The sequence below is a fragment of the Hibiscus syriacus genome, unplaced genomic scaffold (assembly GCF_006381635.1).
Source record: "Hibiscus syriacus cultivar Baekdansim isolate YM2019G1 unplaced genomic scaffold, ASM638163v2 tig00110895_pilon, whole genome shotgun sequence".
Taxonomy (NCBI): Eukaryota; Viridiplantae; Streptophyta; class Magnoliopsida; order Malvales; family Malvaceae; genus Hibiscus; species Hibiscus syriacus.
The window spans coordinates 1-12,615 of NW_024062903.1; the positions used below are offsets into that span (position 1 = coordinate 1).

Sequence of the window (12,615 nt, forward strand, 5' to 3'; positions counted from 1 at the left end):
TTTAAAGGAGAATGGCAACGATCGTTCCAGGTTTTGAGGGAAATGAAGAGTAATGGGATACAACCTGATAGACATTTTTATAATGTAATGATTGATACTTTTGGAAAGTATAACTGTCTTGATCATGCCATGGCCACATTCGATCGGATGCTATCAGAGGGGATCGAGCCAGATACTGTTACTTAGAATACGCTAATAGATTGCCACTGTAAAGCTGGGTGGCATGACAGAGCGGAGCAATTGTTTAAGGAAATGAAAGAAAAAGGGTATTCACCATGCACTACTACTTATTATATCATGATAAATTCATTAGGAGAGCAGGAGAGGTGGGACGATGTGAAGAGCTTGTAGGGGAAGATACAGGCCGAAGGTTTGTTGCCTAATATTGTAACATATACCACACTAGTAGATATTTATGGAAAGTCTGGGAGGTTTAATGATGCCATAGAGTGCTTGGAGCTCATGAAATCTGATGGACTAAAACCTTCCTCAACCATGCATAATGCCTTAATAAATGAATATGCACAAAGGGTAAGTTATACTATCATTGTTTCAGTGCTCGTTCTCTGCTGTTAGGCCGAAGTTTCCTGCTTAACCCTGACTCGTGAATTACTATGATACGAATTCTTTAATCAATTCGTTGGCTGTAGAGTTGATTGCTGCTGCCTTAATCATAAATTCATGTTAGTATATATTCTCCACCAATGGGAGTCACAGTTAGTGAGTTCATAGTATATAGATTTGTTGAGAGTTCTGATCCTCTTCAATGCAGTCTGTATCATGATAATTCTCGTGCATGATTCCTGATTAGTAGGGAACTGTTTGGGCAAAGGGTGCCAGGTATACTTTTGACGAGTGAGTCGAGATGCTTAGGCAGGATTATCTGGGTCTATGTAGTCACAATAACAGAATATACTAGTCTGATGATCTGCTTGGCACAAAGACTGCATTTTCTATTGCTCTGTCAGTTTATTATTCTACTTAAAAGGTTTGAGGTTTAGCTAGAGCTAGCTTATATTGGATGAGATGTTTGTAGCTTACCTTTATGATCTTTTGTTTGCTTTTAAACAGGGTTTATCTGAGCAAGCAATGAATGCATTGAGGGTTATGGGAGCAGATGGCTTGAAACCTAATCTCTTGGCTCTCAATTCATTAATAAATGCTTTGGAGAGGATAGAAGAGATGCCGAGCATTTGCTGTGTTGCAATATATGAAGGAAAATGTGAGTACCCTGTTACCTACGTTGCCTGATTTAAAATTATTAGTACCATTCATTTGAGTGATACTTATGACACTGTTATCTGGTTTGGTTCATATACAGGGTGTGAAAGCGGATGTAGTCACGTGTACCACACTTATGAAAACTCTTATCCGTGTTGACAAGTTCCATAAGGTATTTATTAACATGTTCTTTCTGCTATGAGGATGAGATGTTAGCCCGCTGCTTTCCTGTATCATAAATAATATTTTTTGTATACATAAGCATTTAGATCAGTTGCCCAGTGTATTATTTTTTTGCTGTTTTTGTATTCTTGCTCTTTATATGCTGGGTCATGGTTATAAGTCACCCTCAAAAGAAAACAACTATATATCTCCATATTACCGACATCTCACTATCTCCCACACCTTCGGTATATTCTCTTTCATATAGCACATTGAGTCCAGTTTTTCTAGTTGTCCTTTTCACTAAACATTGAAAGATCGAATAATTTGTGGTATTGGTCTAATCAATGCTGCTTCTATCATAGTTGCTGTGGATGTAATGCATTGCACCATGGCATCTGTTTATAATTAACATACATGTTTTGTTATTGATGCCCTGTGGTTTGGATTCAGGTCCCGTCTGTCATTGAAGAAATGATTTTGTCTGGTTGTGCTCCTGATAGGAAAGCTAGGACAATGTTGCGGTCTGCTCTGAGATACATGAAGCAAGCGGTGAAGTCGTAGTTGACAATCCATGATCTTTTGATGTACGGACCTTTTGTATAATGCCATCACAAAAACGAGCAAAGCAAGTTTTCCTTGCGGTTCCGGCTAACAAGTTCCTCAGCTAAAAGAACCTACTCAGACTTTTTTTTGTATCGGACACTTTTAACGTACATGGGAATCTTCTGCTACATCCAGTAAACCTTTTTTTCCTTCATAAACTGTTTTGCAGGAACAATCTATTCATGTTGCCATGCGGGGTCATCCTTGTGACTCATCGGAGTGATCGAACTCTACGAGCCGTGTTTCAAGCTTGGAATGAGGAACATTCGCCATATGTTAGGACTATTATACGTAACATGAAGAAGTCCGCCATTCTCATCTTTGCATATGGGTCAGACACCATTCTTTTCACCATTTCGAAATAGAAACATTATATGTTGTGTATCATACATCATAACAAGTAACACTATATAGAAAACAACATTCAAAATGTACTTTAAGTTCTGTTCTCCATATTTCATTTATAGAAGAAATAATATATTTGACATGCCTGCAAAAGCTCTAAATAAACCCTCGAAATTCAAATATAAAAATAAAAATGAAGTGTAATGAAGTCAATAGCTGTAGCTTGTGCCTTAATTTGCTAACAAGAATTAGCTTTGCTACACCGGAAATGGTAAAAATAATATCTACAGTATCTAAGAAGAATGTAATCGACATACAAAAAAGGAGGCATCTAATTAACGTGTACAAAATCACAACATTCTCGTGCCGTTGCCCTGAATTTGTATCCAACATAAAAATTCAAAGAGGAATGGCTGAAACAATCTGTCTGCCGGCTTTCGAAATTCGAGAACAGAACATGAACAATAGCAGTACCGAGGACAACAGGAAAAGTCTGAAATACGTTCTTATTTCCTGGCCGACCTCGAGAACCTCCATCTTCTTCCCGTATCTGTTTCTCCTTCCCATCAGGAACCATCAAAGTATTCGTCAATGGACACCCATTTGTCCACCTTATGTGCCTTGGACTGGACATCAATCTGCCGTGGTCCCAGCTTAACTTTGTGAAAAAAGCAGCAGCCCAGTCATTGAGAACTCTCTGAAAACCCAAACAAAATCTTTGTTTAGCTGTTACCGATACACCAAATAGTGAAAGAGGCAAATTAACATACCTTGAAGGTGGTGTGGTCAACTGGATTGAACATTTTAAAGCAGTCTTTTGTTGTGGCCGTACTATCTCCATAAATCTGCCACCCAACATACAAGTATGGCTATCAATGAGATAAATTCGCTTTATTTATTTTTGTGGAAAGAGAGTTTACAATCCAAATACCTCAAAGGTGAATGGCATGGGAACTCTTACAACATCGTACATGTAATCTGTTGCTGTCCATGTGCTAGATACCTGAAATTAATAACATTCATATCTTAGTGGAATGAAATTGCATGAAAACAAGTAAAATATAGACACAACTTTTTTTTTAGTTTTAACAATGTATTTGAAACCAGTGGTCGCTTTGTAGTACCACCTGTATGACGGGTTCAACCGGCTGGTCCAATAGGATATTTTGCTATTATGTACATGATTTTGATGATTTTGCTTGCATATATAGCAACTCACTGAAACTATAGTGTTCTAGTACAAAAATAGGTAGTTTAGGATTGATGTTATTGTCAAGGACCATTTACACTACTAGTAAAATGATTAATTCAAAAGCTCTATTGAGACTGATCCTATCACTCACATTCTTGGAGTATTACAGTATTACAAGTAGATATTATATGCATATATAACTATCATGACTTATCATCATTGCTTCAAGTATAAGAACACAACCCGACAGAACCACCAGAACCAATCATGCAACGCTTGTGGCAATGAACATTATTCAGCTCTTCGAGCAACAATCTCATTTGTTGAGAAGGCAATCCATCCGGGGTTCTATTTTTGGTCATATGGCATAAATAGTGCCTACATGAATTAAATAAAAAAACAATAAGTGTGTCATATAGGAAACAAATCTGACCTATTTCTAAGAGAAAAGTCGAATACAAAAAGCATAAAGCAACATTATACAGGATTAGACATCCAAATTTTCTCTTGATTATGGATTAATATCATTTTATTTAGAGATTTTATGTTTTGTCATGTATGGAAGCATACTGAACCAGCAGGATTGATTCCTCTTCACAATAGGTGAAAGAAAATTTCCTATTAGTGAATCTAGATCTCCTAGAGGTTTCAATGTCCAAAAAAGGTACTTTATGACAACCATAGAAAATAATAGCTTAAAGTTGCACAATAGTTAAGGAAAACCAGTACTTGAAGTAAAAGAAAGAATTGTTACATGCAATTCATGATCACTCACCTCCATTCCAGAGTGTACATTAATCCATATGTGAGGATCAAATAAGGCAGTTTACGCATGATCTGGGTCTCAGGCTCACTAAAAGGAGCAATTCCAGGATTCTCTTCAAATGGATCATAGTCCTATATTTGAAAAAATATTTGAATGAAAAACCACATCATGTAAATGGACATACAACATAAACATGAAACTGTAGTAAGAACTCTGTCAAAGAGGATTTGCATGAAGAAAATGGAGAAATGATGAACCTTCTCCTTCTTTCCCCAATCTACACTCCAATTCCTATTAAGATCAACTCCTCTCCCTGCCAAAGAAACCCAATTTAAACATTTCAAATTTATCACAAGATCATAGGTATTTTATATCGTTAAGATAAAATTGAACTACCATTTCTCCTTTCACAAAGATTTCCCGCTTCAACAAGCTTCCGACCGTTCAGATTCTCCATCGGCACTACCTGCCATATTATTGGATGTTAGCACTCAAGTGTAAATGGTCTGTATATTATCTCAAGCAATCTAGCATCACATGCTCGTATTAAGTAAAAAAAAATCTTATTCATACTTCCTCCTGTAGCAAGCTCGCAGTTGAAGTTTGAGTAAACTAAATTTTCTTAAACAAGTCACTTCACTATACAGAGGCCCAACATAAGCCAGGAATGTTCTTGCAAGTAAAAATGTACCTTTACAACAAACATTCTCGAGGATAGCATTTAAGGAAGCTCGGTCCATCTTTGGTAGAAACTGTTCTTCACTTAAGATTGACAAGATCCGCAATGCCAGTTCAGATGTAATAAGCTCCCGTCCATGCTGCCCAAAACTCTGGAAGACAAGGAATAATCTGTCAAGAAAACCAGCAAGTACTAATCTGAGATCATGTATTAACTACATACCAGACAAGAAAAAGGTTAGCAGATACGTTGACTGTATGCAAATTTAAACAGTGGATTCAATCTGGTACCATCTTCAATAACTACAAGGCAAACTATCAATTGTTCTTGCCGTACTATTTACCAAATATGATTAACAGAAACTTACAAGAAGGATCCGGAACTTGGATTTGTCATCACTGTCTTTCTTACTATGGAAATAAGTAACAACAGTTATCTCTGACTTGTACCCTTTGTTTCCAGCTCGGATTGTTCTACCTGTTTATGGCATGAAATATAAAACAAAATTCTCATACAAAAACTGTTTCCAAATATAAGATGTAGTTCACCTACAGTGAGTTTGTCAGGGTGTCTATGCACCAAAGACTTTATTTGTTCAATCAAAGCATCACTGCAAAAATATAAAATAAATTAAAACATGATAACAAAACTCTGAAATAAAGTTCAGCGGCACTTTTAAAACGAGGATTGAAAAAAATTGAGCATATGTTTGGTTTCTGAACTAGATTCTTCAACCATTTCAACAGACTTGACTAGATTGGTTCATTTTGTTCTTCCAGTCTTACACTTGGACTGTTACTCCTTTTGTTCTCATGTGTCTAGATCTAAAAAACACTCAACTTAAAAAAGTATGGCAGAAAGGTCAAATCTGACATTCAATTATTGCAGATTCCACCATGCCAAATTAATCTCAAAACAAGATGATAGCATGTAATTCTCCAAAATTAATCTGGAGGTTTAAGGCTTCAAATCTCTGCTTGAAAGAGAGATCACACAGTCAATTTGACAACAGAAGGCTAAGGAAGTATCGAGAACACATTTTGCTATAGAAATCTCCCGACTTGAATCAATAACACATTTTCATAGAGATCGCTCTACTCGAATCTACTAAGATTTCTAATCGTAAGCTGTATTTTAAGCTTATCTATTTCACGCACGAATTTGCAGCAAACCTACTCTTTCCAATTCTTTCTTGGATTCAAAAGATTCGTTCATAAATGTTATAGAAAAATCAAATTAGTCTAACCTACTCTATTTGACGATGCTATATTTTTCAAATTAAATCGAACGCCATTAAAAAATACAAATAATTTTAATCATGATTGAAAAACAATAAAGAGTTAAAAACAACAACAATGAAGAAAAAGAGAAAAACATACCTGGAATGGTAAAGATCCCGGTTGATAGGAGTGAAAGAAGGTTGAGTGAGATCAGCATCTGCTCTAGCGATAGCAATAGAGGGAATTGGCAAAGAGGCAGAAGCGGAGAGGAGATAATAGACGATAAGAAATAAACCACCCATCGCCGATAAAACCAGAAGAATCACGCTGACTCCGCGGGTGGTGGACTGGACGGGGCGGGCTTCTCTGTTAATTTCCATTTAGTTTTTCTGGGATATATAGTATAGAAGATATATACTTTCACTAGATGACTGGAATTTGCAGTTTTACTTTCATAAGATTAATTATTGCTTTTATAGGTTAAAAAGTTAATGAAATTATTATAATCATTAATAAAAAATAAATTTATTTTAATACTTTTTTAAGAATTACCCGATCAATGATGTATTAATTATTCATACATATTTGGATGATGATGATTAATGTTATACCAATGAACGAGAATATAGCGGATTAAATTTTTAAATAGTTATAAAATATTATATTCATATTTTTTTTAATTATTAAATAAATATTAATATTAATATTAGATAAAATAATAGTAATAAACGATTATATAATAAATGTATTCAAAGTGACAACGTTAAAATATAATAATAATATAATTAACTAATGAATGAAAAAGTAATGACTGAAACTTAGCTTTCGATGAAAAAATTTCAATCCATTACATAAATGCAATTAAAGTGAAGACGTATAAAAATGTTATATATCAATTAAACTAAAACTCAGTCAACAACTTCTTTTTATTGTAATTTTTTAATTAATTAAAATAAGAATTAATTGTATCACATATCCTCAAAGCATGAGCTTCATTTTAAATTGGTCCTTAAACTTTTAAATGTTTCAATTTAATTCAAAAATATGGTTATCATTCTAAATTAGTCCTTAAACTTTGAATATTTCAATTTCATCACCAAACCATAACTTTCACTCTAAATAAGTCCCTAAACTTTTTGAACATTCCAAACTGATTGAACCTAATTACTTATTATTTGGATGAATTTGAGGATGAAATTAAAATGTTCAAAAGCTTCAACCATTTTGAGAGAGGGTCATAATTTAGGGATGAAATTAGAGCGTTCAAAAGTTTAAGGATTAATTTAAAATGAAGTCGTAATTTAGGGATGAAATTGAAATATTCAAAAGTTCAAAAACCAATTTAAATAAGAGTTATAGTTTGGGGATATATACTAATATGTTTTATCTTGCAATCTCTTGTAACATTTTAATATCTTTCTCTATGACATCGCAACTTTGAATTCTTCAGAACTAAATGTCAACTGTGGTTAATTAACACAACTTCAAATGTTAGATGATCTGTCTTCTTCATTGTTAAACAACAATCCAGTCCCAGAATACTTGATAGAGTTCTACCCAAAATAAAAGAGGCAAGACATCGCCATCAAAAGTCAGGTTTTGTAAAGAAACTTCCAAGAATCAGCTGTAAGAATTGTTTGCTGCAGAGTCTTTGCCTTGAGTCGCCGGCTATTTCTCGCTTTAAACAGATTAAAATGATTTTCGTGACAGTTATTATTATATGTACCGAGGTCATGTAGTGATCATAAGATATATGAGGCCTTTTAGGTACTCTACGATTTCAGATCCGCCGATCTTTGAACTTCCGAACACTCTGTCAACAAAAGTTATCGGAACCTGTAGACAGTAGAAAACAAATCAATGAGATTGAGAAAGGTGGCTTAAAGATGAAACAGGGGACGGGACGAAAACCAAATAGGGTATAAAGCATATGAACACTCCAACGTAGATAGTTTCTGTACTATCTGGTAAATGCAGGGGAGGACATTCAAATGTAAGAGTTGATGATGGTAGTTTCCATCACCAATTCTCGTCTATAGATAAATAGGAAAAGGGTGAGTATTTGATGCACTAACAGTGTATAATTCCATGCATCTTCATGCTCACTGGCAGTCGGTGCAAGAAGAAAGTTCACTCGAGGTTTGAATATCTGTTAGCTTTGTTCGTTAGAGTACAACTGATGAAATGAAGTTTACCTCTTCCATGCGATATCCTTTTCTTGAAGCCCTAACAATCATCTCCATTTGAAATACGTATCCCTTGCTAACACGGAGGAAATGACATCTTTGAGGACCGATTTCTTATAAAGCCTTTTTGAAGAGGAGAAAAAGAAATGTTAGGTCTAAAGATTGAAGCTATAACAGCATGAAATAGCCCATTTTCTGTTTTGATTAGTTCTCACACCTGAAGGATCCAGTTAAGTCCGATACACCAGGCCACAAAAGAGTCTGTGCAAGAACATTGGCTCCCCTACTCGTTAGCTTGCGCATCAGATTCCATCCATGCACACTGCCGCCTGTGACATATCGTGTTCCAGTAACTATACTGGCACCGGTTTCCAGCTGCTTCCTAAAAGATGTCATGGATCGGCACGTTAGAAGGATTTGAGCAAATCGGGTATAATTATAGCCCAAAATGGATCAACCAAAGGATTGCTTACTTGATGAAGCTTGGCAAGTATTTCGGCTGCAAAATGAGATTGAAGAAATAGATCAGCATATGTGATAGTAAATAGGCACTGAAGTGTTCTAAATGGATTTAACTGGTAGAAAAGGCATATAAAAACACAAAACTGCACTTGCATGATGTGATAGATCGGCATCCATGATTACAACAAAGTTTCCAGATACATGCTTCAAAGTTCAAACCATGTATATAAGCTGTTCCTGAAACCAATAACGATTCAAAGGTCAACTCCAGATTACTCCTGAAAGGGAATGATTTTCACTTACCCAATCCAAGCTTCTTAGCTCTCGGTCTCAATAACTGCATGATTAAGGGGAAAGAAGCAGATGTAAGCATACAAGTCGATTAGCAAACCAACTGTATATGAATCAAATTTCAAAAGTATATTAGCATGGAACTTACTATACGATCTTCCCCATACAGTTCTGCAGATGTTTCACAACTTCTTGTGTACCATCAGGGCTCCCATCATCCACACAATTATTTCAAAATCAACATCCCTGCTCCAGGGCCCAGGCATGAGAAGTTACAACAGCTTATACCCGAAGATATCACGAATAGGAGGAAAGGTTTTTTAAAATAGGTAAACCTATCTATGTTAACTTATGTACTGAGTGTTATGTAGCAACATTGCTACTCATTTTGATGAATATAAATAAATCCATTATAAATCAGAAAATGTTTTCCCTTCCATGGTGTCATCTCAATTCAGCAAAAACTCAGTTTCCACAAACACAATTCTTAGGAAATTTTAAGATATAGATATAGGAATTCGAATTTACAAAGACAATAAGTGGATCATTGATTAAAGTCCTGCGGTTGAATTTCACACAGGTGATGGTATAATTTTTTTTCGGCACTCTTTCCTTCCAACCAAACACCGAGTAAACTATTTTTCTACACCCATCATCCAATTCAAATCATTTCAAGAATAAAAAAACAATAAGATATAAAATTACATATATAATCAGCAGAAGATTCAAAGACGGTGGAGACCCACAACATAAGCTCGATGAGAACAAGAAAAGGGCGCGAATTTAAGAAAAGTAACCGGAACTCCATTGGAGCTCGTCAAGAGACTATTATGAAAGAGATCCAAGTAAAAAGAGGGAGAAAAGGAGAGATTCCGGAGTTGTTAGGGACATACCAGAGATGTTTGAAGATGAGATAGACGATAAGAGCAATGTTGAGGCGCTCGTTATAAGTTGGAACTATTATACTGTACTTGTTCTTTGCAGAATCCATTCTCTCTCCTCTCCAAACCTTGACCTTTCTTAATTCTTGCTTTCTTACCCTTTTCTTCCTTTGAGAATTACTGCTGTAATTTGAGTTTTCAGTTTAGGTAAACTATCTGTAAAGTCACTATTATAGTATTGTTCTATTTTAACCACTAAAGACTTTTTCAATTAGGTCACTAAATTAAAATAGTTTTTTTAATATCTCCATATTAGTTGGCAGCAGATAACTATAAACGCATAGATAAGATCTCGAACAGATTCACGTGACACGTCAAATCAAATTCAATACTGACTATTAGGTCTACCTAATATGACAACCGATAAATAGTTACGATAAACCTATGACTGACACACGCACTAAAAATTATTATAAATACCTTAATTGAGATTGAAATGACGCCTTTTACAAATGTCATTCTCCTCTTCCTCCTTTATAATCAACTCTTTACAATATAAAAATATCAGTTAAATGATCATTCTTTCATCAGCCATGATTCACCTAAATCATAAGAGATGAATCGCTCACTAACGAAATCACTTTGTTGTCATCAACAAATTTCAATCAAGTCATTACCGTTGATTGTTAATTGAAATGCTAATATAGAAGTTAAGTAAATTTGTATAATTATATTTTTTGTGACCGTTATATATTTGATCTATTTGGTCCTAATTAATCAAATTGATAAAATTCATAGTTATATAGTCAAACTAGTCACTCCTAATTTAGTGAAGTTACCCTTTTATTTTTCAACGATGTCTTACTTCTATTAAATTGGGCTAACAGAGCAAGCAAAGCAATATAATATAAACTCAATTGGGTAAAGGGCATAGTAGAAGACCCATCAAGCAGTGCAGAGTCAATTGGGCTAATCTTAGACCGTCCCTTTTGGGGCCGACATCTAAACCGGAGAGGGTGTAGAATGAGAATTAATCAGTGAACAGCCCAGCCGAGTATCATCTCTAGGGTTTTGCGATTTTCACAGAAGCAAAGCAGGCGGGCGAGAAACAAGTCGGAGTTTGGGCATACCGGTGAAGCTATTACACGAGGCGTCGGGTCACATCGTAACGGTGGAACTCAAGAGTGGAGAGCTTTACAGAGGAAGCATGGTCGAGTGCGAGGATAATTGGAATTGCCAGCTTGAGAACATCACCTTCACTGCTAAAGTACCTCACTTTTCCCTTTCCCCTTTATTTTAAGATGCTCATAATGTGTGACTCCTTTATGCTTATTTCGATCTGACGAATTCAGGTTTATGGTTTTTGCTGTGTTAGTGATAAATCTTAAAATGCTATAAACATTTGATTTAAATGTAGCATCGGAATCTGGACCTGGACTTAAGTTTATAAATAGGTTGAACCATTGAGTGGACTCAGCTGTAAAAGGAATTTTGTTCTCTCTATAGGACACGAGGACTCGGTTTCTAGCGGCTATGTTTGTACTATGTAGGATGTACGTGTTGTCAATTAGCTAAGAAAAATTGTAGTCAGATACTATATTGTAATCATCCCAGATTATTCCAAAAAAAAAGTATCGGCAATCACTGCTATATCGTACTTTGTCTGAGTTTTGATCAGTGATGACGTTGTGTTATTCCAGTTTGTTTTTTGTTTCAGTCAAATTTGGAACGGATACCATGTCCTACAAATGTTAGGCTGTGAACTGATTTAATGAAGTAACGCTGTTTCCGAGTTTCTTGCATTATGGTTCCTTACTATTTGTTTCCGTTTTTCTTTTCAAAATCACTCTGGTTAAATTTGCATGTTTTCATCTTCCCTCTGGTTTACATGAATTTGCAACTGAATTTATAATGATTGCTTTGGCTTGGTTTCAGGATGGAAAGGTTTCACAGCTTGAGCATGTTTTCATCCGAGGCAGTAAAGTCAGGTATTATGACCGTCTCCCATTCTCTACCCCTCACCTTTTTTGTTGTTTTGATGGGTTTAGATCAGACAAACTTGACTTAATAGGAAATATACCGCAACAGGTTCATGGTCATACCGGATATGTTAAAGAATGCTCCTATGTTCAAACGTCTAGATGCTAAAATCAAGGTACATTTTACTTGCACGTTTATGGTTTTCTGACATATACTTGATGGAATTTCTGACTTCGTTTTGTAACTTGATTAAGGGTAAGAGCTCATCTCTTGGAGTTGGCAGAGGTAGAGCTGTTGCAATGCGAGCCAAAGTAAGTTCATCCATCCTGTAATGAAGATCACTTATTCAGTAGCGTCCTTGTGTCTGTGCATGCGCATCAGTTCTCATCTTTAACTTAATTCACTCTTGTTTTGCAGGCTCAAGCTGCTGGCCGTGGCACAACTGGCAGAGGTGTTGTGCCATCTATTCGTAGGTAAGTGTTGATCCTGTGAAGTGCTTTCCAATCTCTTCCATCGGGAGAAGTATTCATCTTTGCAAGCTGTTTGGAAATTGCTTACTATAACCAAACTTGTACTCTTCATATTTGATGTGAAAAATAAATTAGATCAAAATAGTGCTCATTT

General features: G+C 35.6%; 2 protein-coding genes and 3 pseudogenes across 2 annotated transcripts; 2 read left to right on the forward strand and 3 right to left on the reverse strand.

Moving 5' to 3' along the window:
- The first annotated feature begins 3 nt into the window (after positions 1-3).
- LOC120146129 lies at positions 4-2,429 on the forward strand (annotated as a pseudogene).
- Positions 2,430-2,603: 174 nt separating this feature from the next.
- Positions 2,604-4,790, reverse strand: LOC120146122 (annotated as a pseudogene).
- Positions 4,791-4,855: 65 nt separating this feature from the next.
- Positions 4,856-6,574, reverse strand: LOC120145903. The gene is made up of 2 exons (XM_039159618.1): positions 6,351-6,574; positions 4,856-5,141 (listed from the first exon to the last, which is right to left on the reverse strand). Exons 1-2 carry the CDS (start codon positions 6,569-6,571, stop codon positions 4,856-4,858), a joined length of 507 nt encoding a protein of 168 aa, XP_039015549.1. The 5' UTR covers positions 6,572-6,574.
- A 1,348-nt stretch (positions 6,575-7,922) lies between these two features.
- On the reverse strand, positions 7,923-10,121 carry LOC120145904 (annotated as a pseudogene).
- Positions 10,122-11,078: 957 nt separating this feature from the next.
- Positions 11,079-12,557, forward strand: LOC120146121 (small nuclear ribonucleoprotein SmD3b-like). The gene is made up of 5 exons (XM_039159776.1): positions 11,079-11,278; positions 11,947-11,999; positions 12,100-12,166; positions 12,246-12,302; positions 12,409-12,557. Exons 1-5 carry the CDS (start codon positions 11,219-11,221, stop codon positions 12,466-12,468), a joined length of 297 nt encoding a protein of 98 aa, XP_039015707.1. The 5' UTR covers positions 11,079-11,218; the 3' UTR covers positions 12,469-12,557.
- The last annotated feature ends 58 nt before the right edge of the window (positions 12,558-12,615 follow it).

Coding starts and splice junctions, on each gene's coding strand:
- LOC120145903 (XM_039159618.1), bottom strand. CDS start 6,571: ATGGAAATTAACAGAGAAGCCCGCCCCGTCCAGTCCACCACCCGCGGA. Junction 5,142..6,350: donor CGGGATCTTTACCATTCCAG/GTATGTTTTTCT, acceptor TTTTCTTGACAG/ATTATTCCTTGTCTTCCAGA.
- LOC120146121 (XM_039159776.1), top strand. CDS start 11,219: ATGGTCGAGTGCGAGGATAATTGGAATTGCCAGCTTGAGAACATCACC. Junction 11,279..11,946: donor ACATCACCTTCACTGCTAAA/GTACCTCACTTT, acceptor GCTTGGTTTCAG/GATGGAAAGGTTTCACAGCT. Junction 12,000..12,099: donor ATCCGAGGCAGTAAAGTCAG/GTATTATGACCG, acceptor ATACCGCAACAG/GTTCATGGTCATACCGGATA.